A 25581-nucleotide genomic window follows, 5' to 3' on the forward strand; every position below is an offset into this window, starting at 1 on the left:
GAAGGCAGAAGTAGAACAGGCCACACTTTTCCTTTGCTGCCCAATTCATAAGCTCCCACACACAAACAAACAAGACTGGTGTGAATGTCAGATGACTGAAAAGTTGGTGTCAGAAAACGACTATGTCAGAGGAAAGGTGAGAGAATAGGGGAGCAATGTGGTGGCATCAGTTGCATAACACCAATTTTAAGAATAAGGCTGTCGAATATTCATTTCATATTTTGGCATTGTCATGGCAAAAAATATCCTGCTTCTCCAAATCTGTTTAATTTTATGTGAGCCTAGCACATTTCTGGCACACCACAAATATTTTTTATAGGAATAAATGAATGAATTCAAGTTGGCCCAACACAAAAAGAAACAAACCTACTATTTCCCAATCCCTTCCATCTTGTTCCCAGAGGTAATGGCATTAACATCACTGTTACCCTCCTCTCTAAATAGTACACCGATGCTGATAGCTCTGAATGGATCAATGTTACATCTTCCATACTCACTTCCTGTCAAGATATATAGAGATTTTACTAAATTAACTCCAGATTTTCTCTCCTTGCACCACCTAATCAATTATATCACTATTGTTATATATAGGGTTTACATATAGGGTTTGGCAAAAGTAGGTTTACAGTTGTGAGCACGTGAAGCACAGTTTATTAATTATTATTTTCCATACAAATAACTGTAAACATACTTCCTCCCCAGCCTGTATATAAACTCTTATTTCTTGTTTCATCCTCAGATATAAACTATTGTATCCCCTACACTTCTCTTCATCTCTCTTGCTTTTATATTATCACAGTTCACATTTACAATATATTTTGCAACCATAAATAAGGGATTCTTGCTTTGTTACAGGTGGACTATAAATCTGAAAATCAGTATCTACATCTTACATAAACACTGTTTTGTGCCCAGGCAAGTTGTAGGCTATGACTATTGTACTCATTTTTTTATACTGTTTGTATTATACCCTCCCTTACTGGACTTCTAACAGCCTTTTTCCTTTTGTCTTGAATTGTATGGCATCATTAGAATAGGTTCTTCCCACATTTCCATGTGCTGATAACATCTATGAACTCTTTTTCTATAGGAAGTTCTCTTGTGACCTGTGGTCACCTTTCAATTTGGATGGGTGGCTCTCAGGCCTGCTACACTGTTGTCATCCTGGGACTTACCTTCATTGCTTTTCTAAATTTACTCCATTGTTCATAGAGCTAGCCTGCTTCAATTTCTTGAATAATTTCCTTGTTTTGCCAGCCACATTCTGAAAAAAAGTACTTGGGAGACAAAGCTTTCTCAGTATAAGTTTAATTTCCTCTTCCATTCTGCCCCCATATTTTATTGATGGTTTTGCTTGGTACAGAATTCCAAGTTCAAAGTTATTTCCCCATGGGATTTTCACAGCATTGTTTGTCTCCTGCTAGCCAGATCTGATGATGAAAAGACTATTGTCAGCCCGATTCCCATTCTTTTCTAGAGGACATATATTTACTCTCTGGAAGCTTTCAGAGTTTCCTCTTTATTCTTGCTATCCTTAAATTTCATAATATGCCTACATGTAGATCTTTTTCTTTTACCTGCACAGAACTCAGTAGGTCTTACACATTTGCACACTCCTGTCTCCCTTTAGTTATAAAAATTTTTTTTTATAAGTTCCATCCAACTATTTTCTCTGCTGTTACTTTCAGGCACTCCTGATGTTGAAAACCTCCATGGATTCTGTAAGATTTACCTTTTCTGACATACTTTTTGTCTCCAACTCTCTTTCTTTGCTTTTCTCCTTTCCTCCAATTTTGTCACAATACAAACACAGCTTTCAAGTTGACCTGCAGGCAACAAGACAGAGAAATGAGTGGTAACTTTTGGGGGAAAAAGTCTTCCTCTATCCTGAGGTTCTTCTTGCTAGACTAACAATCAAATTGACACAAGAAAAAAAAATTATAATTTAATAACACATATGCCTCCTGTATACACATGAGAGACCAAGGAACACTGAGGAACTCTCCAGATGGTGGAGGCCATCTCTTTAAACCAAAGAGAGAAGACTCCGGGGTGGAGAGTCAAGTCTGGGGGCCACCAGGAACATCTCAACGAACACGTGTGGTTGTCAGAGAAGTCCATTGACAGAGAGGGAAGTCTGGGGACAGGGAGGCCACCCTTGTGGACACACATGAGCTTTTTTTTTTTTTTTTTTTTAATTATTGATTTGAGAGAGAGAGGAAGGGTGAGATGGAACGGAAGAGGGGCAGGGAGAGAAGAGGGACAGAGGGAGAGAAGAACATTAGTCTATTCCTGTATATGATCTGACCAGGGATCGAACCTGCAGTCCCTGAGCTCTAGGAGGATGCTCTAACCAACTGAGTTACCCTGCCAGGGCTAGATGCGCTTTTCTAAGGGAATTGCTACTCCGGTTTCACAGCGTCTCCTATGTTTCCTGCTTCTTAAATGTAAGCTCCTCCAAATAATCCACACCTCAAAAAGGTCCATTTTGGTGGAAAGAGGGCTCCCAGCACCCCCGGAGAAAGCCTGCATCAGCCCATAGCGCGCAGAGCGAGGTTGGGGGGGAAGGGGCACGCTGTCCGTCCCACTCAGGGACAGCCGTGATGCACATGCTGGGTGGGAAAATACTGCGGGAAACGCGACAGAAAACTGTCACGCGAGGAAAGTCAGCCCAGGCTTGGGAGCCCAACCCCATGCCCTGTGCTGGTCAAACTCCCGTAACCAGCCCAGCAAGAAGGTTGCTCCTCCCCAAACCACAGTGCGTCACGTGCACGTGTCAGGTGTCCACAATCCAGAGAAGACACGCGTTTCAAATCTGCTGTGCGTGTCTGTGCGCGTGTGCAGGTTCACGCGCACAGTCTGCCTTCCCCCCCCTCCCCCCCCGGGTGCGAGTTTGGTCAATGAAAACAGTCGGCAGCACTTGAGGACTTAACAGCAACTGTTTGAAAACAGAAACGTATACATCTGCGTTTTAAGTACGAAAACAACAGAGAAGACTGGGGAAGAAGAGAGAGCCCCATGTGGGCAGCGGGGGTGGCCGTCCTACCAGATCCCCGCGCCCCTCGCAAGCTGGGCTCCTTCCCGACTACGTAGCTGAGGGCCGAGACCCGCTGTCCCCACCCACCCGAAGGCGCGGGAACCCGCGGCACCGGGCCGGGTGGCGGTGCTGAGGCGGCGCTGAGGCGGTGCTGAGGCGGCGCTGGGCCGGCGCCGGGCCGAGGGGCGGTACTGAGGCGGTGCCGGGCCTGGGGGCCGCGCGGGCGAAATGGGGCCTCCCTCGGCACCGCCCCTCAGCCGGTCATTGGCCCCGCCCCGAGCAACCATGCCCGCCGCCCAATCGCGGGTCCTGCACCTGCCGAGAGGCGTCGCCCCGCCCACCGGGGCGTTCTGCGCGTCCCTACGGCGTCGAGTCCGCGCGGCGGGAGCGGAAGCTGCGTTCGGACCACCGGGCTCCAAGCCCCGCCGGCCTTTCAGTGCGGCTTCCGGGCTTGGGACTCCTGACCCCCGACTTTTGACCCCGCCGGGCGGCCCCGCCGAGGGCGGCGGGGCCGCGCTTCATGCCGGTGTGGTGCTGCCGCTGCTCCCTGGCCGGGCATTTCAGGTGACTTCCCCATCGGGAAAGAGGAACGCGGGGGCGGAGGACGGACGCGGGAAGCTGGGGACAGGCCGGGTCTGTGGGCCGGGCTGGCGCCGGGTTCCAGGCCTCCCTTTCCCTGCAGCCTGGCCACAGGTAACGCTCTAGAGCCTGCAGGCCCGAGCCAGGCGCTGCTCAGCCGCAAAGTTTTAGGGCGGGGTCGCGAGCCGGCCCCGGAAGGCTTTTTATTTCTTTAAAGCGAAGTTCCCGGGGAAGGCGGCGGGGAACCAAGTTTCCAGTGCGGGGGTCCGGTCACAGCGGGTTCTGACGGATTGCATGTCCGTCATCTGAGGCCGCCGGCGCTGCGGTAACCTGGAAGGCACGCGGGCCTGTGCCCCCGCTGCGAGCAAGACGGTGTGAGATGGGCAGTGCGTTCGGGCCGCGGGCCGTCGCGGACGGGGAGGCCCGGTGACCCGCCCTCCGTGTCTGACCGCACCTGAGTAATGACGGATAAGTTCTCGTTTTGGTCAGATTCGAAACGTTCATCAAGAGCTCTTACATTGAGGTCCGTAGAATTTACGTGGCCCATGAACTTAATTGTAAAGAAAGTACAGAAATATTTTCACTAAATTTTAATAACCGAAATCTAATATTCAATTATGAGTAGAAGCAACAAATCAAAGTAATGTTTGGGACTTTGTCACCAGCAGAATCAGCAACTATAGTTCATTCCATTCATACTAGCATCCGAAAGAATGAAACACTTAGAAATAATTTTTAATAAAGAAATGTAAGACTTGTACACTTAAAACCACGAAACGTCATGAGAGTTATTAAAGAAGGCCTCAGTAAATAAAAAGGAACTCCTTGTGTATGGATTGAGTATCTTAATGTATGTACTTAGGATGGCGGTATTTCTCAATTGATCTACAAAGTCACTGCAATCCTATCAAAATCCTAGCTCCTTTTTTTCTTCAGAAAAGCATATGGAATTGCACAGAACCCAGAAGAGCCAAGAAGGTTGAACCCGAGGAGTGGAGGCGGTCTTGATAAAAAGTTGGAAGGTTTCCATTTCCAGATTTCAGAATTTACTATAAGGAAACAAAAGAATTGTGGAGCTGGCATAAAGAAAAACGTATAGTCAGTGGAATAGCATTGAGAGTCCAGAAATAAATCCTTTACATATGGTCATGGTTTTCCATGTGATCCTCAGAAAGAGGAGAAATAATCGTCACTTCAACAACTGGTGCCAGGACAGATGTACACAAGCAAAATAATGTAGTTGGACCCCTCTCACACCATATACAAAAACGGACTCGAATGAAAAACTAAATGTAAAAACTGACACTATAAAATGTGTAGAAGAAAGTATTGGAATTTTTGTGACCTGGGATTAGGTATTGGTTTGTTAGATACGACACGAATAGCACAGCAACAAAAGAAGATATAAATTGGACATGGTCAAAATTTAAAACTTTTGTCATTAAAAAGACAACATAGAGAAGAATAGGCATCTCACAGAATGGAAGAAAATATTTTCAAATCATACTGTATTTCCCCCTGTATAAGACACACCCTTTTTCAGAAAATTTGGGGTCTAAAAACTGGGTGCATCTTATACAGTGGTTGTTTTTTTTTACTTGCATTTCCTTTTTTTTCCATGCTTATTGAGTAGTATGAATTTTATAATGAGTAAAACGAATTCAATAACTTTTTGTAATACTTTTTTTTCCTTCAAATTTTGGGCCCCAAAATTAAGGTGCATCTTATACATGGGGAAATACTGTATCTGGAAAGGGACTTGTATCCAGAGTATATAAAGGAGTTTTAAAACTTTATATAACAAGAAGACGACAACCCAATTTGAATGTGGGCAAAGAATTTGACTATCCAAAGATTTATAAATGGTCAATAAATACATGAAAAGATGTTTTCATTAGTCCATTTATTGCATGAGCATATATTGTATATCACAATACTAAAACTAGTTTCTAGGAAGGCAATTGGGAAAGAAGGTAGATTGAAAATCAACGCAAAGATTTTTCCATATTTCAGTATCTCTGAGAATAAAATATATAAACCTAATTTCTTTTACCAGAATGCATAATTTTAAGTACAGTAACATCCTTAAAATATTATGTGACTTTTGTTTTAAATATATTGCCTCAAATGTACTTTCTGTTAATATAGAAAGGTAAAAGAAAAAGTACTCATTCTTTGATCTCAGAAAATTCAGAATCTCTACAATACTGTGTCTTTAGTCATTAAAGATAATTTCTTATTTAGGACTTGCCTATAAAGTACTAAAGAGACATTGGTATCTTTTTTGGGTTTCAGAGACATTCAAAGTGATGTAGGTTGAAATGTAGCTAAGCTACTAATTTGACAGCATTAATCAGAAGGGTTTTCTCCTTTTATGAAAATATTGAATATGTTTTGGCCTAAATAAAAATCTGAATAAAGATAGATCTTTATAAAGGCTATATTCACTATATAGCTCTTTTTTTTAATTCCCTTTTTTTTTAAAGAAACTATGGTGACACTGAAACCGAAGGAGAGATTTATAATTCCTTAGTGCAATATTTTGGTGATAATTTGGGGCGAAAAGTTAAAGCAATGCCATTAGTTGAAGAAACTTCTTTACATGAAGATTCCTCAGTGACTTTGCCTGTGGTAGTAATAGGTAAGTTATTGCATTTTATCTCTTAAAATTACAGTTATGGTCTTTACTACTTTCATAAATTTACAGTTACATAGTTACAAGTTTTTAGGATTATACTGAAAGTATATATTATTAGGTTTGATATCTTAAAACAACCAATAACCACCTGACCAGGTGGTGTCACAGTGGATAGAGCATTGGCTTGGGAGGCAAAGGACCCAGGTTCAAAACCCGAGGTATTCAGCTTGAGCAGGGGGTCTCTGGCTTGAGCATGGGATCGTAGACATGACCCCATGGTCGCTGGCTTGAGCAGTGGGTCACTTGCTCTGCTGTAGCCCCCCCTGGTCAAGGCACAAATGAGAAAGCAATCAATGAACAACTAAGGTGCTGCAATGTATTGATGCTTCTCATCTCTCTTCCTGACTGTCCTTATCTGTTCCTCTCTCTATCTCTCTGCAAAAACAAATAGGAATAAAAACAATAACCAAATATTTGGAAAGATAAATTGGAGTATCTGATTTTAGGTCTTGTGTTAGAATGTAGCATCCATTCACTAAGAGTTGATACTGCTCCACTATTTTAAAATATCAGCTGTGTTGATTATAGGACAGTGTCCCGATAGTGATGGCAGCCTACATTTTGTTTCAAAGTCAGTGGGAAAGAGAGTAGTGTCCTCTTCTCTGACTGGCATGTGGGAAAGTCAGTAAAGGACTTACCTTCGTTGAATTGCCTTTGCTTTGTTGTCAGAAATAAGTTGACTGTACTTGTAAGGCTCCGGGCTCTCTATTCTATTGCATTGATTTGTCCTTTCATTATTTCCACCCTGTCTTGTTGACTGTAGTTTCATAGTAAGACTAGAAGTTGGATGGTTTCAGTCTTTATTTTGTTCTATATTGTGTTGGCTGTTCTGGATTTTCCACATTTCCACTTACACTTTAGAGTCAGTTTGCCAATATCAACAAAGTAACTGCTGTGATTTTGATCTGGATTCATTAAATCGGTAGAACAAGATGGGAACTGACACCTTAACAAGCTTGTATATTCCTGTCCACAACATGGAATATCTTGACAGCTATTTAGATATGCTTTGATTTCTTTCATCAGAGTTTTGTGGTTTTCCTCATACATGTATTTTGTTAGATCTTACATGTATTTTGTTAGATTTATACTCAAGTATTTTTTTTGTGCAAATAAAAGCAGTGTTGTGTATTGCATATCAAGTTCCATTTGTTAGGTGCTGATATATAGGAAAGCATTTTTCTTCTGTATATTGACCTCGTTTTTTACAGCCTTGCTATAGTTGCCTATTCCAGGAGCTTTTTGGTCAGTTCTTTGGGATTTTCTATGGAGATAATCATGGCATTATAAACAGTTTTATTTTTTCTTCCCCAATCTGTACACCTTTTATTTCCTTTCAAGGGAAAGCACATAGTTTCTTTCCATTAAGTATGTTAGCTGTAGGCTTTTTGTAGATACTCTTTTTCAAGCTTAGGAAGTTCCCCTCTATTTATAGTTTGATGAGAGTTTTTGTCATTAATAAGTGTTAGATTTTGTCAAGTGCTTTTTCTGTATCTGTTGATATTGTCATGATTTTTGTTCTTTAGTTTTGTCTCTTTGATTCAAGGAAATTAGCTCTTTGCCTCAGATCTTAACACCACTACTTGTCATTTGTTGATAATTTTTATGAAGGCAAAAGGTTTACTTTACTCTGTCTTTTGAGTTTTGTGTCATGTTTAAAGGCTTCACACTCCAGCATTATAAATAGAAATATTACCCACTTTACTAATTCTATTATGATTTCACTTTTAATATTTACATCTTGGAGCTTATTTGGGACAGAACACTGTGTGGTCAGAAACAAGCAGGTAAGGCATTTAGAATAAAGGGAGTAACATGCTGAAGACCATGTGTTACCAAAACACATCTGAACAGGACACATCTGAACATGAAATAATTTTAGAATAGATGAATCTAAGGAGGAGAAGCGGGAGGAAACTTTTGTCTTCTGAAAGTATAAGAGTGGAAAAAGCAAAGACAACTGAATGGCTATAGATGACAAAATAGGTTTAGAACCAGAACCTGATTAACTTAGAATTTTGCTAGCGCCATGTATTGAGAAGGGATGGTGTTTAGAAGGAGAGAGCACCTAAATGAATTTGCTTTTGAACACATTTTGATTAAGTTTTTAATGGGTCTATCTGAACGAATAAAGAAGGAGCGTATGGAAATGTGGGGTATATTTTGGGGGAAGAAGTCCTCCTAGGGATCTAATTTTGGAAACCTGTAGCATAGAGTTGAAGCTTTGAGTAGACGAAACTCCCCACAAAAACCAGGAGTGAAGACAAAACTCAGATTCTTGTGAATACTTTCAGAGTTTAGAGAAGATAGAATTGGTGAGGGAGAAACCACATCTGTGAAATAGGACAAAAGCCAAGGAATAAAAGTACTGATGCATGACATAACCTCTCAACCTTTTTTTTTAATAGGAAATGGGCCCTCAGGAATCTGCCTTTCTTATATGTTATCAGGCTACAGACCATATTTATCATCAGAAGCAATACATCCAAATACAATCTTACATAGTAAATTACAAGAAGCAAGACATCTTTCCATTATTGATCAGGTACTATTTCTTGCATGTCAATTCTTTTAATTTTTTTATACTAAAACAAAATTGGTACTTACCGAAGCATTGTCTCTTAATTGAAAATCCTTCCAATAACACTTTTTATTTTTATTTTAGATTTGTAAATACATTTTGCTGAGTTACTTCTATTTATTGTCCCGAATTACAGTGTAAGAGCAGAATTTTCCAAATGATTTCCTAATGTTTTAATGGTGCTCTGTGCTCCAGTAAGTTTGGAAAGTGCCGCCTTTTACTACTGCAGTGTGACTGTAGATGTATTAAAGCATATTAGCATATTAAAGGCATCTTCAAATTTTACAGTTACAGGAATCTGATTAGATTTATTGAAACCCAGCCTATCCCATATTTATTTGACCAAAATCTCCATTAAATCTCAAGGAACATTAGTGTTCTATAGTAGCACACTGAGTGGAAAATGTTGGATTATACAGTAATGGCCTTCAGTTTTGTTAGGATAGTGTTAGTTTGTGTTTTCCTTTTCTCAAACTCTACCTGCCTTTTTTTCTTTATTTAAAAAAAAAATCACTCAGGACCTGGAATACTTGTCTGAGGGCCTTGAGGGTCGATCATCCAATCCAGTTGCAGTACTTTTTGACACACTTCTGCATCCAGATGCTGACTTTGGGTATGACTACCCATCTGTTTTGCATTGGAAATTAGAACAACATCATTATATCCCTCACTTGGTTCTTGGTAAAGGTCCACCTGGTGGAGCTTGGCATGTGAGTATACTTTTCTTAACATTTTATTTTATGTGAGTTATATATGTCTTATTAAGACCATTTTGATTCTTAACTATTATGATAGAATGTTATATATGATGTTCACTAGATTTTTATCTGGGATTTTGATCCTGTTCGATTAAATGTGGTTAATTACTAGTAGAAGTTAAGCCATATCTGATAGCCCTAGACTAAGCATTTATACTATTTTATAAGAATTATATAGAAAATATTTTAATATTTTTCATAGTAAAATTTTTTTAATTTATTCATTTTAGAATTTACAAAATTTTATGCAGTATTTAATATTCACTATTTCTCTATATTTTCAAAATCTTAAATGAAAAACATATTGTAAAAGAATGAAGTTGTATTAGTCTGTTTGGGCTGCTATAACAAGCTACCATAGACCCAGTGACTTAGACCACAGATACTTATTTCTCAGTTTGGAAGTTGTGATGTCCAAGATAAAGGTGCTGGTATATTCACTTTGTGGTGAGGGCTCTCTTCCTGGTCTGCGGACAGCTGCTTTCTTGCTGCGCCCTCACATGGCAGGTACAGCATGATCTCTGCCTTCTTCATGTAGACACTGATCCTATCAGGAGGGCACCACCTTCATGATCTCATCGTAGGACTGATGACCTTGAAAAGGCTCCACCTCCAAATACTATCACACTGTGGTTAGGGCTTCCTGTGGAATTTGGAGGTGAAACAGTTTTGTCCATAGCACAGGTTTAACCAACCAGAGAACTGATAACATAAGAGTCAGTGCAGTTAAGCCTGACCAGGCAGTGACACAGTGGATAGAGCATTGGACTGGGATGCAGAAGACCCAGGTTCAAAATCCCAAGGTTGCCGGCTTGAGCATAGGCTCATCTGGCTTGAGTGCAAGCTCACCCAGCTTGAGCGCAGTCTCTGGCTTGAGCATTGGATTATAGACGTGACCCCCATGGTCACTGGCTTGAGCCCAAAGGTCGCTGGCTTGAGCAAGGAGTCACTCACTCTGCTCTAGTCCCCCAGTCAAGGGACATATGAGAATGCAATCAATGAACAACTAAGGAGCTGTAACAAAGAATTGATGCTTCTCTTACCCTTCCTGTCTGTCTGCCCCTATCTGTTCCTCTCTCTGACTCTGTCACTTAAAAAAAAAAATTCAGTGCATTTCATTAGGAGATAGTGACTAACAATTATTGTTCACTCTGTGTGCTTAGCAATCAGTATAGTATCCAGTGTGTTGAGAGTGCCCATGTGTTGTACAAATAAATGTTAAATAAATTTTACTGTTACGAAATGCAGACTTCATGGAAATTTTAACATTATATATCAAATCTTTAGCATGAACTTCAGTTGGATGTTCCTATTAGTGTAGTGTTATATGTCTAAAAGTTGTTTACCTTTAACTTATCAAGTGACAGCTCATCCTCATACTGGTGTCTGGGGATTTTCTGGGGAGGAAGGTCAGTCATATAGGCCAGCAGCTCCCATGTGACTGGCCCGTGACTAATCCATTTCCCAAAGCAAACAGGAGGTATTCATCATAAATTACATTGTTAGGATACATATGCATGGTAACACTGCACAGGATGGCCCATAGCTTCTGGCTGCAGAAAAACACTATCATCAGGTAGAATATTCCAAGGGGGTCAGAGGATGTCTCCTAGGAAGTGGGTAAGGGCCAGTTCTGGACATATACATTTCTTAGTAGTGTGCAGGGCTTATACAACCTGAGCCTATTAATCTTTTTCTTCATGAGGCTGAAATTTTTATTAAACAGTCGCATAATTTGTTCTGCCTGGAATAGTCCCCCTTTTCTAATGGTGCACTCTTTAGTCCACTTGTGTCCTTTAAGAAATGTCTATGTGTGCTTCTGCAGTACTTCTGTCAGGTTTGCATCCCTTAATATACTGCGTTTCCGTGACAGCAGGCACTTGTGGCATGTAGGTTACACGAGGAAAAAAGAAGAGCTGATTGGGAGGAACATGAAGAAATTAAGGGATGGAAGAACTGGTGCAGTGGGAATACGGTTAAGACATTGTTCACAGAAATAGAATATTAGTGCTTTAAGGGTTTTGAGTTTCAGATGAGATGTGGCTTCAGATAACATCTGACATATAATAAATTCTTAACGGCTCCCCTTCTGATGATCCTAGTTTTCCATCTAGGTTCTGATCCTGGTCCTAGCCCCAGCCTGCTCAGAGCAGGGGCAGCTTGCTGCGCTCTTTCCCTCTGCGGATCAATCACAAATAATAGGCTTCATAAGGCCCAGCTCTTAGTAAGTGTTCTATAAATGTTAGCTAATAATAGTAAGCCCCATTCTCAATACTGGGCTGTGTAGACACAGGGCAAGAGAAGAGAAAAGAAGCTATATCCTAAAAGAGATCATTAAGGTCATTGGGACAGGGGCTGTTGGCCCTTGAGCTTTTCTTGCTTTGTTTTGAACAAAGCAGAAGTAGGACATGGGAGCTTGAAGGGCTCACTTCCTTAAAGGCAGCATTAGCAGTGAATCTGTTCTTAATCAAGTAACCACTGCTGCTTTTCCTAGTTCTAGAAAGAGATGCTGCTATATCCAAACCAGCTTAGACTTCACAGTTATAACTGGGGAGCAGAGGAGCTTTTGTGCTGCCCATTTTAAAAATATTAATACTAAAATGAAAAGACATCTAAAATGTGAAAATTAATGGACTGTTTTGTTTAAAAAGTGAAAATACTGATTTGTATCTCTAACATATTCTACATCTGAATTATGTTGATTATAGGCCAAAGCTATCAATATTGTGTAGGCATCAGGTATTATTGTTTTGGTAAATATATATCTATATGAAAGAAGGAATATAGCTACAACCAAATGATGAAAGTATTGTTTGAAAGTTTATTGGAATAATCTTTGAGGTAATTTATACAATTATTTAGAATTTCTTTGAGCTGTCCTTATCTAGACTCATAAGGTAAATAGATGGGTTTGGTTAAAAAAAAAATAAAAAACATGTTACTACTTAAATGTGTTTTGTTGTATTTATTTATTTATTTATTTATTTATTTATTTATTTATTCAGTGAGAGGAGAGGAGGCAGAGACAGACTCCCACATATGCCCTGATCAGGATCCACCCGGCAAACCCACTAGGAGGCGATGTTCTGCCCATCTGGGCATTGCTTCGTTGCTTAGCAACCGAGCTCTTAGCCGCAGGCCATGGAGCCATCCTCAGCTCCTGAGGCCAACTCGCTCCAATTGAGCCATGGCTGTAGGAGGGGGAGAGAGAGAGAGAGAGAAGCGAGAGGAAGAGGGGTGGAGAAGCAGATGGCAGCTTCTCCTGTGTACCCTGACGGAGAATCGAACCCAGGACATCCACATGTCAGGCCGATGCTGTACCACTAATTAAATGTGTTTTTTGATTGTACATTTTTTTTTTATTCAAATAGAATATGGAAGGCTCCATGTTGACAATCAGCTTTGGAAATTGGATGGAGCTACCTGGACTTAAATTTAAAGACTGGGTAACTAGCAAACGAAGGTAAAGATCAAACTATTAAAACTTTTTGGTATAACAGGAAGAGTGTGTCAGCAAATTTCACAATATTTGTGATCCCGTCTTAGATGAATAATATAAATGTCTTTGTCTCTCAATTAGAAAGCCTCTTGGCAGCAGACTGTGAGCAAGTTTTTACTTATAGATGTTATAGACTAAGCACAGATGTAAGGAGGGGCTTGTCTGTAGGTGGAATTCTTGCCTTCTCTGACAATCATGGGCTTACCCCATCCTGTTCAACTACTCTGTTTACTTTTTCATGTACCCCCGTGTCCTTTCCAGTGAGTGGACCTATAATTTCTTGTGTGTATATTTCACATATACACATATGTAAAGTGTTTGACTTTCAGAGTAGAAGAGTGTGTATGATAATTTAGAGTGATGAAATAAACTAGAGCCGATGGTATGATTGGGTATAGAAGTAAAAATTTAATAAGAAAGTCTGAGTAACTGAAAGGAAATCTCAAAACTTGGAAGAATACAAGTTTATTTGGGGGAAAGAACCCAAAATTTAAAAAGAAAATTTGAAAAGCCCTATCATTTTCAAGGATAGTAAATATTAGGTAGGAATTACTAATATAAAAAGCCTACCTTATCTCATTTTATTACTCACAGAAACAATGAAAGCAGAAAGTTAATTAACCTTTATTAGAATAGAGCTATAACATTTGAATGCTTGACTTCCAACTAGACAGAAAGAATGTTAATCTACAGAAATTATTCTTAATTTGACAAGATATAAGGAGAGCAAATTTAGACCAGCATTAGTAAGATTAATCCACTCAAATACTCCTTTTTTTTTTAATGTATATGGTTTTGAAATGTAAAGTTGCAAAATCAGGCAAGTTGTACAAGTTCCTGACTTTCATAAGCCAGCAAGACTTATGAAAGATTTTCATAAGATTGCTCGGCAATCTTCCCTTTGTGATGTGGGTAAGAAAGGAGAGCCTTATGACTTGATGTACTGGAGAATTCATCCTTCTAAAGTGGGGACATTGTGTATAAAATTATTTTGTGAAAATGAATTGTGATAAATACTACCTTTAGTGCCTGCCTTTGCGTCATGTTAAGAGTTAAGGAAGACTCTTAGATCTCTAGAGATTGACTCTGTAACTTCTTATGTTTTGACCTTGGTCACAGAACTTAAACTGGCTGTCAATTTCCTTGTCTGTAAAATGGAGATAATAATAGTAGTAACTACTACATAGTATTTTTATAAAAATGGAAAGTTAATACATCCTGAATCTTAGTTATCAAGTCAAACTTAAAAAGAACAATGTTTGTGAATTTCTTCCAAATACAAGTTATAATGAATTAAATTAAGTGATTTGGTTTGTTTTTCCTACTACTTATCTCTAATTGGGGCACAGTGTTTAGGGGTGCTACAGCCATTGTTTTATATTTCAAATGAAAAAGGGAAGATGTACTAATGTACTTTTTTCATAAAGATATTTTATTTATATATCTCTGTGAATGAGAAAGCAGAAATGTCCTATATTTACTCAGACGTAAGATGATTTATTCACAGAAGACTAGTGTGACCTTTTTTGGTCATTAGGAGAATAGAAAGCAACTTACTAAAAATTATGTCAGGATGGTATATATTATCTTTAAGAAGTATATATATATTATAGTTCTGTAATATCTCAATAATTATAATCTAAATAATTTAGTCTATACTTAGTCTAAATAATTTAATCTAAATAATTTAGAGAAATGATTTTCAATCTCTTTCCTGTCATGACATACATAAACTAATCACTAAAACTTTGTGGCACGCCCCCCCCCCCCCAAATTTTTGCTAACTAGACCAAAAAAAGAAAAATAGTTGTTATAATTTTGATTCCTTTACACCAGGCGGCTATTGTTGTGTTGGCTATTGTCATTTTTTTAGTTGATAATATTAAGGGAAAAGAGGTCAGTGCCCCTGACTAAATAGTCAGGTATTGCATATCTTAAAAATTCTTGCCCTGGCCGGTTGGCTCAGTGGTAGAGCGTCAGCCCGGCGTGCACGAGTCCTGGGTTCGATTCCTGGCCAGAGCACACAGGAGAAGCGCCCATCTGCTTCTCCACCCCTCCCCCTCTCCTTCCTCTCTGTCTCTCTCTTCCCCTCCCACAGCCGAGGCTCCATTGGAGCAAAGTTGGCCTGGGCGCTGAGGACAGCTCCATGTCCTCTGCCTCAGGTGCTACAATGGCTCTGGTCGCAACAGAGCAATGCCCCAGATGGGCAGAGCATTGCCCCCTGGTGGGCATGCAGGGTGGATCCCGGTCGGGCGGATGCTGGAGTCTGTCTGACTGCCTCCCCGTTTCCAACTTCATAAAAATACAAAAAAAAAAAAAAAATACTTGTGGCGCACCAGTTGAAAATCAATGACCGAATAATAAAATTATAGACTGAATTATTTAATTAAAATTGTGACAAACTATAAAAGTCAAATTTTTATGTGTCCACATTTTAATCCATTTATTTAGTAAAAGTTTATTGATAAAGGCAGCTCATCTGAAAAGAGACTAGAGAAACAGATGTGCATTCAATATAGTCTCTATCCCTCATGGGGCTTCCTCCTTTTTTTTTTTTTTTTTTAATCTTTTGACAGTCTGGGACAGACAGGAAGGGAGAGAGATGAGAAGCATCAATTCTTTGTTGCAGCACCTTAGTTATTCACTGACTGCTTTCTCATATATGTCTTGACATGGGGGGGGGGGGCGGGTAGCAGAGCAAGTGACTCATTGCTCAAGCCAGCAACCTTTGGGCTCAAGCTAGCAACCATGGAGTCACATCTGTGACCCCACGCTCAAGCTGGTGAACCTGCACTCAAGCCAGTGACCTCAGGATTTCAAACCTGGGTCCTCTGCATCCCAGTCTGATGCTCTATCCACTGTGCCACCACCTGGTCAGGCAGGGGCTTCCTCTTTTTAACTGAAAAGAAAAAAGCTTTTTTTCTTTGTAAGTTGTAGGATAATTTGTAGCTAAAACAGTTCAGGCCTGACCTGTGGTGGCGCAGTGGGTAAAAGCGTCGACCTGGAATGCTGAGGTCGCCGGTTTGAAACCCCGGGCTTGCCTGGTCAAGGCACATATGGGAGTTGATGCTTCCTGCTCCTCCTCTGTTCTTTCTATTTCTTTCCCCTCTCTGTTTCTTTCTCTCTGTCTTCTCTCTCTAAAAAAATGAATAAATAAAAAAATATATATTTAAAAAAAAAAAAACAGTTCAGAGGAATTAACCCTTTGAGTAATGACTTTTTTCATGCTTGCTGACCCCTGGGAGTGAGTGTTTTTTCAAAAAATGAAGTTAGTTCCAGTTTTATTAACTTAAAATCATGTTTGTTTGATAACCAATTTATGGAAACAAGAAGAACATAACATTGGCCTTTTTAATGTTGCCTTACACATTTTTAAAATAAATCAGTTGTACTCTGGATGGTCAGGAGGCATGAGGATGTACGTGAACGTTTGTACTCTCAAAGGATTAAAAAGGATATAATAGCTTACTACATAGAAGGAGAAGTACCAGTAATAGTCATAGAAACTAAAAGTTCTGTTCTCATAGGATATTCTTCCTTTTTCTTTTACAGGAACCTGAAAGGGGATCGAGTTATGCCAGAGGAAGTAGCTCGCTACTATAAACATTATGTAAAAGTCATGGGTCTTCAGAAGAATTTCAGAGAGAACACTTATATCACCTCTGTGTCAAGACTCTACAGGGATCAGGATGATACTGGTGGTCAGGACAGAGCTATTTCAGCACAGCGTTTACAGACAGAGAAGTCAAAGTTTATCAAGAGAAACTGGGAGATCCGGGGTTATCAGCAAGTAGCGGATGGTTCCCATGTTCCTTTCTGTCTCTTTGCTGAGAATGTAGCTCTGGCAACTGGAACGTTGGACTCTCCTGCCCATCTAGAGGTTGAAGGGGAAGATTTTCCTTTTGTGTTTCATTCAGTGCCTGAGTTTGGAGCAGCTGTAAGCAAAAGGAAGTTGCGTGGCAGTGTGGACCCAGTGTTAATTGTGGGCTCTGGGCTTGCTGCAGCTGATGCAATACTATGTGCGTACAACAACAGCATCCCAGTGATCCATGTGTTTCGCAGACGAGTAACTGATCCAGGTTTAATTTTCAAACAGCTTCCTAAAAAGCTGTATCCAGAATACCATAAGGTCTATCATATGATGTGTACTCAGTCGTGTTCTGCAGACTCCAGTCTTCTATCTGATTATACCAGTTTTCCTGAGCACCGTGTGCTCTCCTTTAGGTCGGACATGAAATGCATTCTTCAGAGCGTCTCTGGATTGAAGAAAATATTTAAACTTTCTGCGGCAGTAGTATTGATAGGTTCTCACCCAAATCTCTCTTTTCTGAAGGAGCAAGGCTGCTACCTGGGCCATAACTCAAGTCAGCCAATCACTTGTAAGGGTAATCCTGTTGAAATAGATGCATTTACCTATGAGTGTGTTAAAGAAGCCCACCTCTTTGCACTGGGTCCCTTAGTTGGCGATAATTTTGTTCGATTTTTAAAGGGAGGGGCATTGGGTGTTACACGCTGTTTAGCAACAAGACTGAAGAAAAAGCATTTATTTGTTGAAAGAGGAGGAGGAGATGGGATAGCCTAAAGCAGATTTATAAGTAATTTATATGAACAGTTTACTATTAAAAATTTTTAACAGTGTTTTTTGCAGTGTCATGGCTTAAATTTTCTGTACTTGAACTAACTGGAAAAAAGTCTCAAGTTATGGTAACTTAGTTATAAAACTTGGTGTTTCTATTTATACTCTAAACTAGTGATTTTCAACCTTTTTTCTCTGTCATGGCACACACAAACTAATAAAAATTCTGCAGCTCACCAAGAAATATATATTTTGCTAATCTGACAAAAAATATAGGTATAATATTGATTTACAAAAAAAATATGAATTTTCTACCCTTTTTGGTCCAAAGTAACTTTTTAAAATATCAGGTATCTATATTTGCAATAGGATTTCTGATGCCACGAATTAATCAGATGCAACCTTATTATGTGATGTAACCAATAAGATGCAATTTTTATATGACCTATATATTGATATATGTGTGTGGTTCAAGATAGGGCATTCATGGCCCTGGCCGGTTGGCTCAGCAGTAGAGCGTTGACCCTATGTATGGAAGTCCTGGGTTCGATTCCCAGCCAGGGCACACAGGAGAAGCGCCCATCTGCTTCTCCACCCCCTTCCTCTCTCCTTCCTCTCTCTCTCTCTTCCCCTCCCACAGCCAAGGCTTCACTGGAGCAAAGTTGGCTTGGGCACTGAGGATGGTTCCATGGCCTTGGCCTCAGGTACTAGAATGGCTCTGGTTGCCCCGGAGCAATGCCCCAGGTGGGCAGAGCATCACCCCCTGGTGGGCATGCCAGGTGGATCTCAGTTGGGTGCATGCTGGAGTCTGTCTGCCTCCCTGCTTCTAACTTTGGAAAAAAAAGGGGGGGGGCATTCACATGGGCAGCTATTGTGTGGTGGTTGTCATTTTTTTATATTTGAAAATCTAAGGGAAAAGAGGTCAATGACCTTGGCTAACTAGTTGCGTGTTTTAAAATTATTTGTGGCACAAATCACTGCTGTAATGTATCAAAGGTGTCAACTGTCAGATAAGTGGGAACACCGCCAATTTAGTATACTTTAAGATCTCACTTAACTAAAACATTCTCTTCTTCCAAAAAGCACTCTTTGTGCTTATTTTTTGTTGTTATGATCAATTCCAAAACATTATGGCCTCAATCTATAAAACCATACAGTGATTAGGCCAGAAGTTGTCCTCACTCTATACTGGGTCATTAGGCCAGAAGTTGTCCTCCAATTTGGGTCAGCTTGTTATAAGTGTAGTAGACTCTCAGACCCACCACAGACTCACTGCATCAGAAACTGTGTCCCAATGATATCCTCTAGAAATATGTATGCTCATTAAAGGTCAACTGGCTTAAAAGAAAATGGAATTTAAAGTATGTATGCTGGAGGTGGGGTGGGGATAGGAGGCTTCTACAACTCAGGTTTTACTTATTTTGAAATTAGCTATTGTATAAATTTATTACCAAATATGGTAATCTTAAAATAATTTTATTCTTGAAAACTTCACAAATATTTCATATTCATAGCTCCTAATAATTTAAATAATCCAATAATGTTGGCATACACGACATCCAGAAACTTGTCAAAATATTTTTTGGAGATATATTCTCTCCTAAACTATCAACAATCTAATTTGCAATTCAGTACATTTTGAGTGCAATAACTACTCCTTGTGTGATCCCTGACTTAATTACTATTTTAAGCTCTTCTATTATAATACTATTTGGATATTGCCAGAATTATTAAAGTTGCAAATAAGGTTAAAATCTGTCATTCCCAAGACTACTTTGTTCACAGGTGACACAGCAGCTCATTCTGTGGCTATTTATTGAATTGTATGTGCTGTCTTTATTTAGGGTGTTCTTTTTTAAAGATTTTCTTTTTACTGATTTTTTTTAGAGACAGTATAGACAGAAAAAGGGCAGGGGGAAGTGGGGGAAACATCAACTCGTAGTGGTTGCTTCCCATATGTGCCTTGACTAGGCAAGCCCAGGGTTACAAACCCACAGCCTCAGCATTCTCGGTTGCCACTTGATCCACTGTGCCACCACAGGTCTTATTCTTAATGTCTGTATTTCCATACAAATCCCAGAATTTTTAGTATTAGACAAAAAAGTCCTCTGAAGTTCTCCATGGCAAATTGAATGTCTTTCTTTTTTGGTAGAATTCATTTCATCAAGAATGTGTTCATTGAGATCTAATTAATTTTTACCAGTATTAAAAATGGACTAAAGTGTAAGTATTTTTTGTCCATCTTTGTTATGTGCTCAACAGGATCATAACTCACTTTAAAATATAATTGGTTAGAACATACTTGTCTTTACAACTACTTGTTTTTGATAAATGGTAAATTCTTTTGATAACTCATCTGATTAATAATTTTAGAAATTATGAGATCCTTATAATGGTAACATGTTTGAAATTAATTTCACCTCTACTGGAAATGCTGTAATATCCTGACTATACTTGATTGAGCCCTTTCTTGCTGGCCAGTTCTCTTGAGTTCTGAATGAGTTGGACTGGATGTTTTACTTAATATTTCTAAATTGAAATGACATTGTTACAAAGATGGTTAGGGAAGGATAACTGTTGACATCTCCTTGTTGCAAAAGTTTGCTCTTACCCATCCAATATCATTTTTGTGATGAGGTCATTAATTAAGAAAAAATAATTTGAGGAAAACAAAGGTTCCAGGAGGCCTTACTCTGGTGAATAGATTCATCTTTAGTCATCCTCCATTTCTCAATTTCCTCTCAGACCTAGCTGTCTGGGTTACATAGAACATGAAAGCCTTTTATCAGATGTACTGTATACTTTTGCACTCTCAGCTGCTTTATTTCTGCCCCAGAATTCTAATCTCTCCTTACTCTTCAGTGTCAACTACCTATTCACGGAGAGGACAAAGCACTAAGTATTTGACTACTCCTACCATGATGTGGGCATTTCTCCTTCATCCTCAAAGTCTAGCTCTTGAAAGAATGTTTAAAAAGCAGAATCTCTGGGGTTCTTTTGTTTTTAATTTTCTTTTATTGATGTTTAGAGAAGGGAGATGTTGGGCAGATAAAATATATTATGCTCACTTTGTTAAAGATGGCGCTGCCCACGAGGAGGCCATTGCCCAGGTGATATTAATGTGTATTGGGGGTGGGCTAATGGCAGGCAGAATCCTTGTAGCCTGGGGCTTGGTTTTGGGATTAAGTCTTTCCCACCCTTTTTTTTTTTTTTTAATTTTTTTTATTCATTTTAGAGAGGAGAGGGAGAGACAGAGAGAGAGAGAAGGGGGAGGAGCTAGAAGCATCAACTCCCATATGTGCCTTGACCAGGCAAGCCCAGGGTTTCGAACTGGCCACCTCAGCATTTCCAGGTCGACGCTTTATCCACTGCGCCACCACAGGTCAGGCTTTCCCACCCTTTTTGATGTGGGGTGGTACAATCCCATCTTGACTCAGATAAGTGACTTTGTATTAGAGACTTCCCTATTATGTATATTGGATTAAAGGTTTGAATTTCTACACTATAAAATAGGGGCAGGATGGGAGCTTGCTCTCTTGGTTCCTGGGATTAGCATTAGAGAGCAGAACAGAAAGAGACCATGTGGCCAGGAGAAGCAGCCAAGATGGCTGAGTGCTGAGTGAGATGCCAGTTTGTGCAGAGTTTGTATCTAGGATAAGGAAGGAGATGGGGAACTGAGGAGAATAAGGCTGGTGAGCTAGAAACCTTTGATTCTAGAAAACTCGGATAAGTCAGTGGCTTTGTGAGCACTGAATGTGAGTGGGTTTTGGAGCCCAGTGTGTGTTTTTACTTGCCTGCCGGGTGCAAGCTAGGATTAAAGAAAATGGCCTATCAGTTTGTGGCTCCATTGTTTCTTTACCAACTGTCCGAATCCAATGCAAACCTGCATGTAAATGGCCATGATGGTGGCTTCTGGCTTTATAGGAGAGAAAAAGAAGAGGGAGAAGCAGGAAGCATTAACTCAGGAATTGCTTCCTGTTGTTGCTTTGACCAGGCACGCCCAGGGTTTTGAACCTGTGACCTGTGTTCCAGGTCAGTGCCACCATAGGTTAGGAAAGAATCTGGGTATTAAAAGAAGTACACAAGAATAAGATTAAGTCACCTCTAAGTATTTTAGGCAGTGTTAAGTATGCTAGCCATTCAACTTAAGTTTTTTGAGAATCTAAGTTTATCATTGTTAAATGTTCCCATGGAATCAAAATCTAGGTAACAGAATTTTAAAAAGACTGAAAAGTATTTAAAAATATATGTAGTCAATAGGAAATTGTAAAGCCAGTGGCCATGGCCAGGGCCACCATCACAGCAGCCCGGCCCATGCAGGTTTGCATTGGATTCGGACAGTCAGTAAAGAAACAATGGAGCCGCCTGACCTGTGGTGGCGCAGTGGATAAAGCGTCGACCTGGAAATGCTGAGGTCACCGGTTCGAAACCCTGGGCTTGCCTGGTCAAGGCACATATGGGAGTTGATGCTTCCAGCTCCTCCCCCCTTCTATCTCTCTGTCTCTCCTCTCTCTGTCTCTCTCTGTCTCTCCCTCTCCTCTCTAAAATGAATAAATAAAAAAATAGAAAAAAAAGATTAAAAAAAAAATAAAATAAAAATAAATAAATAAATAAATAAATAAAATAATAAGAAACAATGGAGCCAAGAACTGATGGGCTGTCATCTTTAATTCTAGCTTGCACCCAGTGGGCAAGTAAAAACACACACTGGGCTCCAAAACCCACTCACATTCAGTGCTCACAAAGCTACTGACTTATCCAAGTTTCCTAGAATCAAAGGTTTCTAGCTCACCAGACTTATTCACCTCTGTTCCCCAACTCCTTCCTTCTCCCCGCACAAACTCTGTATAAACTGGCTTCTCACTAAACACTCCGCCATCTTGGCTGCTTCTCCTGGCCTCCTCCACGTGGCCTTCCTCTGCTCTCTGCTCTGCTCTCTCCTCTAATGTTAATCTCAGGAGCCAAGAGAGCAAACTCTCGTTCTGCCCCCATTTTATATTGTAGCTTCACAACCTTTAATGCAATATACAAAATAGGGAAGTCTCTAGTAAAGTCACTTCTCTGAGGCATGATTGGATTGTACCACCCCACATCAAAAAGGGTGGGAAAGGCTTAATCCCAAAACCAAGCCCCAGGCTACAAGGATTCTCAACACACATTAATATCACCTGAGCGACGGCCTCATGTGGGCAGCGCCATTTTTAACAAAGTGAGCATAATACATTTTATCTGCCCAACAGAAATGGTGAAAAATTCTTCTAATCTTGGTTTTAAATGAAAGCTCTTATATCCCAGCCTGTGAAATACTGAGACAAAGAATCAAACAAAACTAGACCATTTAGACATCATCTTAAAAGTCTAATTTGGTTATAGGGATGCATACTGCATAAGGCCATTTTGATCAGAACAGAGCATAGTCTTTTAAGCTACACTGTATATATTCCCAGGGGCGAAAAGGGGGCTGGGGTGGCTAAACCTATCTTGAAAAAGAGCATTGCAGTAAGATTAAACATGTGCTGATTTTGAATGTCTCTGTACATCCCTGCAACCAGGCTATCTAAGAAAAATGATGTTTTGGGGGAAAGGAGCAGGGCAGAAAAGTAACAGTTATACCATGAAAAGAACTAAAATAAACCTTCAAATTTAAAAGAACAGCCTTCTTTCAGTTTTGAGAGTAATGGTAATTAAGATGCGTTTTACTGTAATCAACCATGGCAAAAAAAAAAAAACAAAAACATGGACAGCAACCCAGGACTGCATTTTAAGAGACAGAGGTGTACTATCATCTTGATTTTCTGCCTGAGGCCACTTTCCAAACAACACCAGAAAATGAGTTTCTGGAGCCTGCTGCAGTATGATGAGCAGGGTGCTGGAGGGAAGGAGCTGCATTGAGAAGCAGCTCCAGAAATCCGCATGATGATTTCCTTAAATCTGTCTCAAAAGTAAATAATCCAGGGGGACAAACCATGGGCCATGCAGAGATCAGTAACTGTGAGCTGGGGCTGAAAGAACTTTCTGAAGGTAAACTGTCCTGTAAGACAGTGGTCCCCAACCAAATTGGGCCACAGACCCATTTAATGTCAGAAAATATTTTCACGGACCGGCCTTTAGGGTGGGACAGATAAATGTGCCACGTGACTGAGACAAGCATCAAGAGTGAGTCTTAGACGAATGTAACAGAGGGAATCTGGTCATTTTTTAAAAATAAAACATCGTTCAGACTTAAATATAAATAAAATGGAAATTATGTAAGTTATTTATTTTTTTCTCTGGGGATCGGTACCAAATGGCCCATGGACCGATACCTGTCCGTGGCTAGGGGGTTGGGGACCACTGCTGTAAGACACTGGAGTTCTGTTCAGCCAGAGTATCAAGACCTTGCTGAACACCAGACACGAACTGAGATCCAAAAAGGTTAGCCCTTGGAATATGGTTACTCTAAATCCATGCTAGCCTAACACTAAGCCTCAGAAGATCAAGCTGATGCCAGTTACCTGCCAGCACGAAATAATCTTTAAGGAAGACAACCAAATCCAGACGCTAAGCAACCACAATAAAAAATTATTAGATGTGAAGAAAATGTTACATCACCAGGAGAAAAAGCCATCAGAATAGATTCAGAGTAGATACAGATGTTAGAAATAACAGGAACTTTAAAAGTTAGTAAATACAGGGGTGGGACAAAAGAAGGTTTACAGTTGTGAGTACTCAAAAGTTTATTCTTGTATTATTTATTAATTATTGTATTATTTCCCATACAAAGTGTAAACCTACTTTTGGCCCCCGCCCTGTATGTTCAAAACTATTAAAGGAAAAGGTTAACAAATGAGTGAATAGTAGTGGTGACTCTCAGAAGGAAAATAAATGAACCTTCTACAGCTGAAAAATACATTCTAAAATAAATTCACTGGGTGAGTAAAAAATATATAGGAATATAGGACTCTACCAGAGAAAAGATTAATGAACTTGAGGACAAAGTAATAGAAGCTATCCAAACTAAAGCTCAGAGCTAAAAGGATCAAAAAATAAAAACAGACTCAATGACGGGATAAATAACACATAGTCTAACTAACACGTATAGCTGTAATCCAGGAGAGAGGGACCACAGCAGAGAAATATATGTGGAAAAATACAAATTGAAATATTTCCAAATTTGATTTAAAAAATAAAAAGCAACCCACAGATCCAAGAAACTCAAATTGCAAACAGGATAAATCAAAGGAAACCACAAGTATGAACACCATAATCAAGTTGCTAGAGAACAAAGATAAGAAATTTCTAAAACAGGAAATAAGACACCTAATGGAACAAAGATAAGAATGAATAAGCTGACCAGAAAAAAATGTAATAAAGAAGACAATAGTATCTTTAACCAGATGAAGTAAAAATAACAAAAAACAACCCTGTCAAATTGAGTTTATGTCCCGTGAAAATATCTTTTAATGACAGCTGAGAAACATTAGTAACAGACCTGCAGTAAGAAATGTTAAAGGAAGTTCTTCACATTGAAGGTACATGATATCTGATGAAACATATCTGTATGAAGAAAAAGAATTCCAGAAATGATAAATAAAAATTATTTTTCTAGTTCCTTAAATTACTTAAAATCTAAGTGACTATAGAAAGGAAAATAATAGTGTTTAACCAGAAACAATTTAAAGAAGAAATTAATAAACTAACTCTTAGGACATGTAGAAGTAAAATATATAAGTATAATGTAAATAATGGGATAGCTGGAAGTACATATTTGTAAGACATATTATACATTTATACAGGAAGTTGTATGTTATTTATTTAAAGTGGACTGCAAGAAGTAAAGACTTTATCCTTACAGCAACTACTAAAAAAAGTTT

At 39.6% G+C, this 25581-nt stretch overlaps 1 protein-coding gene across 1 annotated transcript; it reads left to right on the forward strand.

Annotated features, from left to right (window-relative positions):
- The first annotated feature begins 3417 nt into the window (after positions 1-3417).
- Positions 3418-17792, forward strand: OSGIN2 (oxidative stress induced growth inhibitor family member 2). Its single transcript, XM_066266492.1, has 6 exons — positions 3418-3601; positions 6103-6257; positions 8723-8859; positions 9414-9605; positions 13025-13116; positions 16705-17792. Exons 1-6 carry the CDS (start codon positions 3558-3560, stop codon positions 17732-17734), a joined length of 1650 nt encoding a protein of 549 aa, XP_066122589.1. The 5' UTR covers positions 3418-3557; the 3' UTR covers positions 17735-17792.
- The last annotated feature ends 7789 nt before the right edge of the window (positions 17793-25581 follow it).

Source organism: Saccopteryx bilineata, chromosome 3 (genome assembly GCF_036850765.1).
Source record: "Saccopteryx bilineata isolate mSacBil1 chromosome 3, mSacBil1_pri_phased_curated, whole genome shotgun sequence".
Taxonomy (NCBI): domain Eukaryota; kingdom Metazoa; phylum Chordata; class Mammalia; order Chiroptera; family Emballonuridae; genus Saccopteryx; species Saccopteryx bilineata.

Coding starts and splice junctions, on each gene's coding strand:
- OSGIN2 (XM_066266492.1), top strand. CDS start 3,558: ATGCCGGTGTGGTGCTGCCGCTGCTCCCTGGCCGGGCATTTCAG. Junction 8,860..9,413: donor ATCTTTCCATTATTGATCAG/GTACTATTTCTT, acceptor AAAATCACTCAG/GACCTGGAATACTTGTCTGA. Junction 9,606..13,024: donor CACCTGGTGGAGCTTGGCAT/GTGAGTATACTT, acceptor TTATTCAAATAG/AATATGGAAGGCTCCATGTT.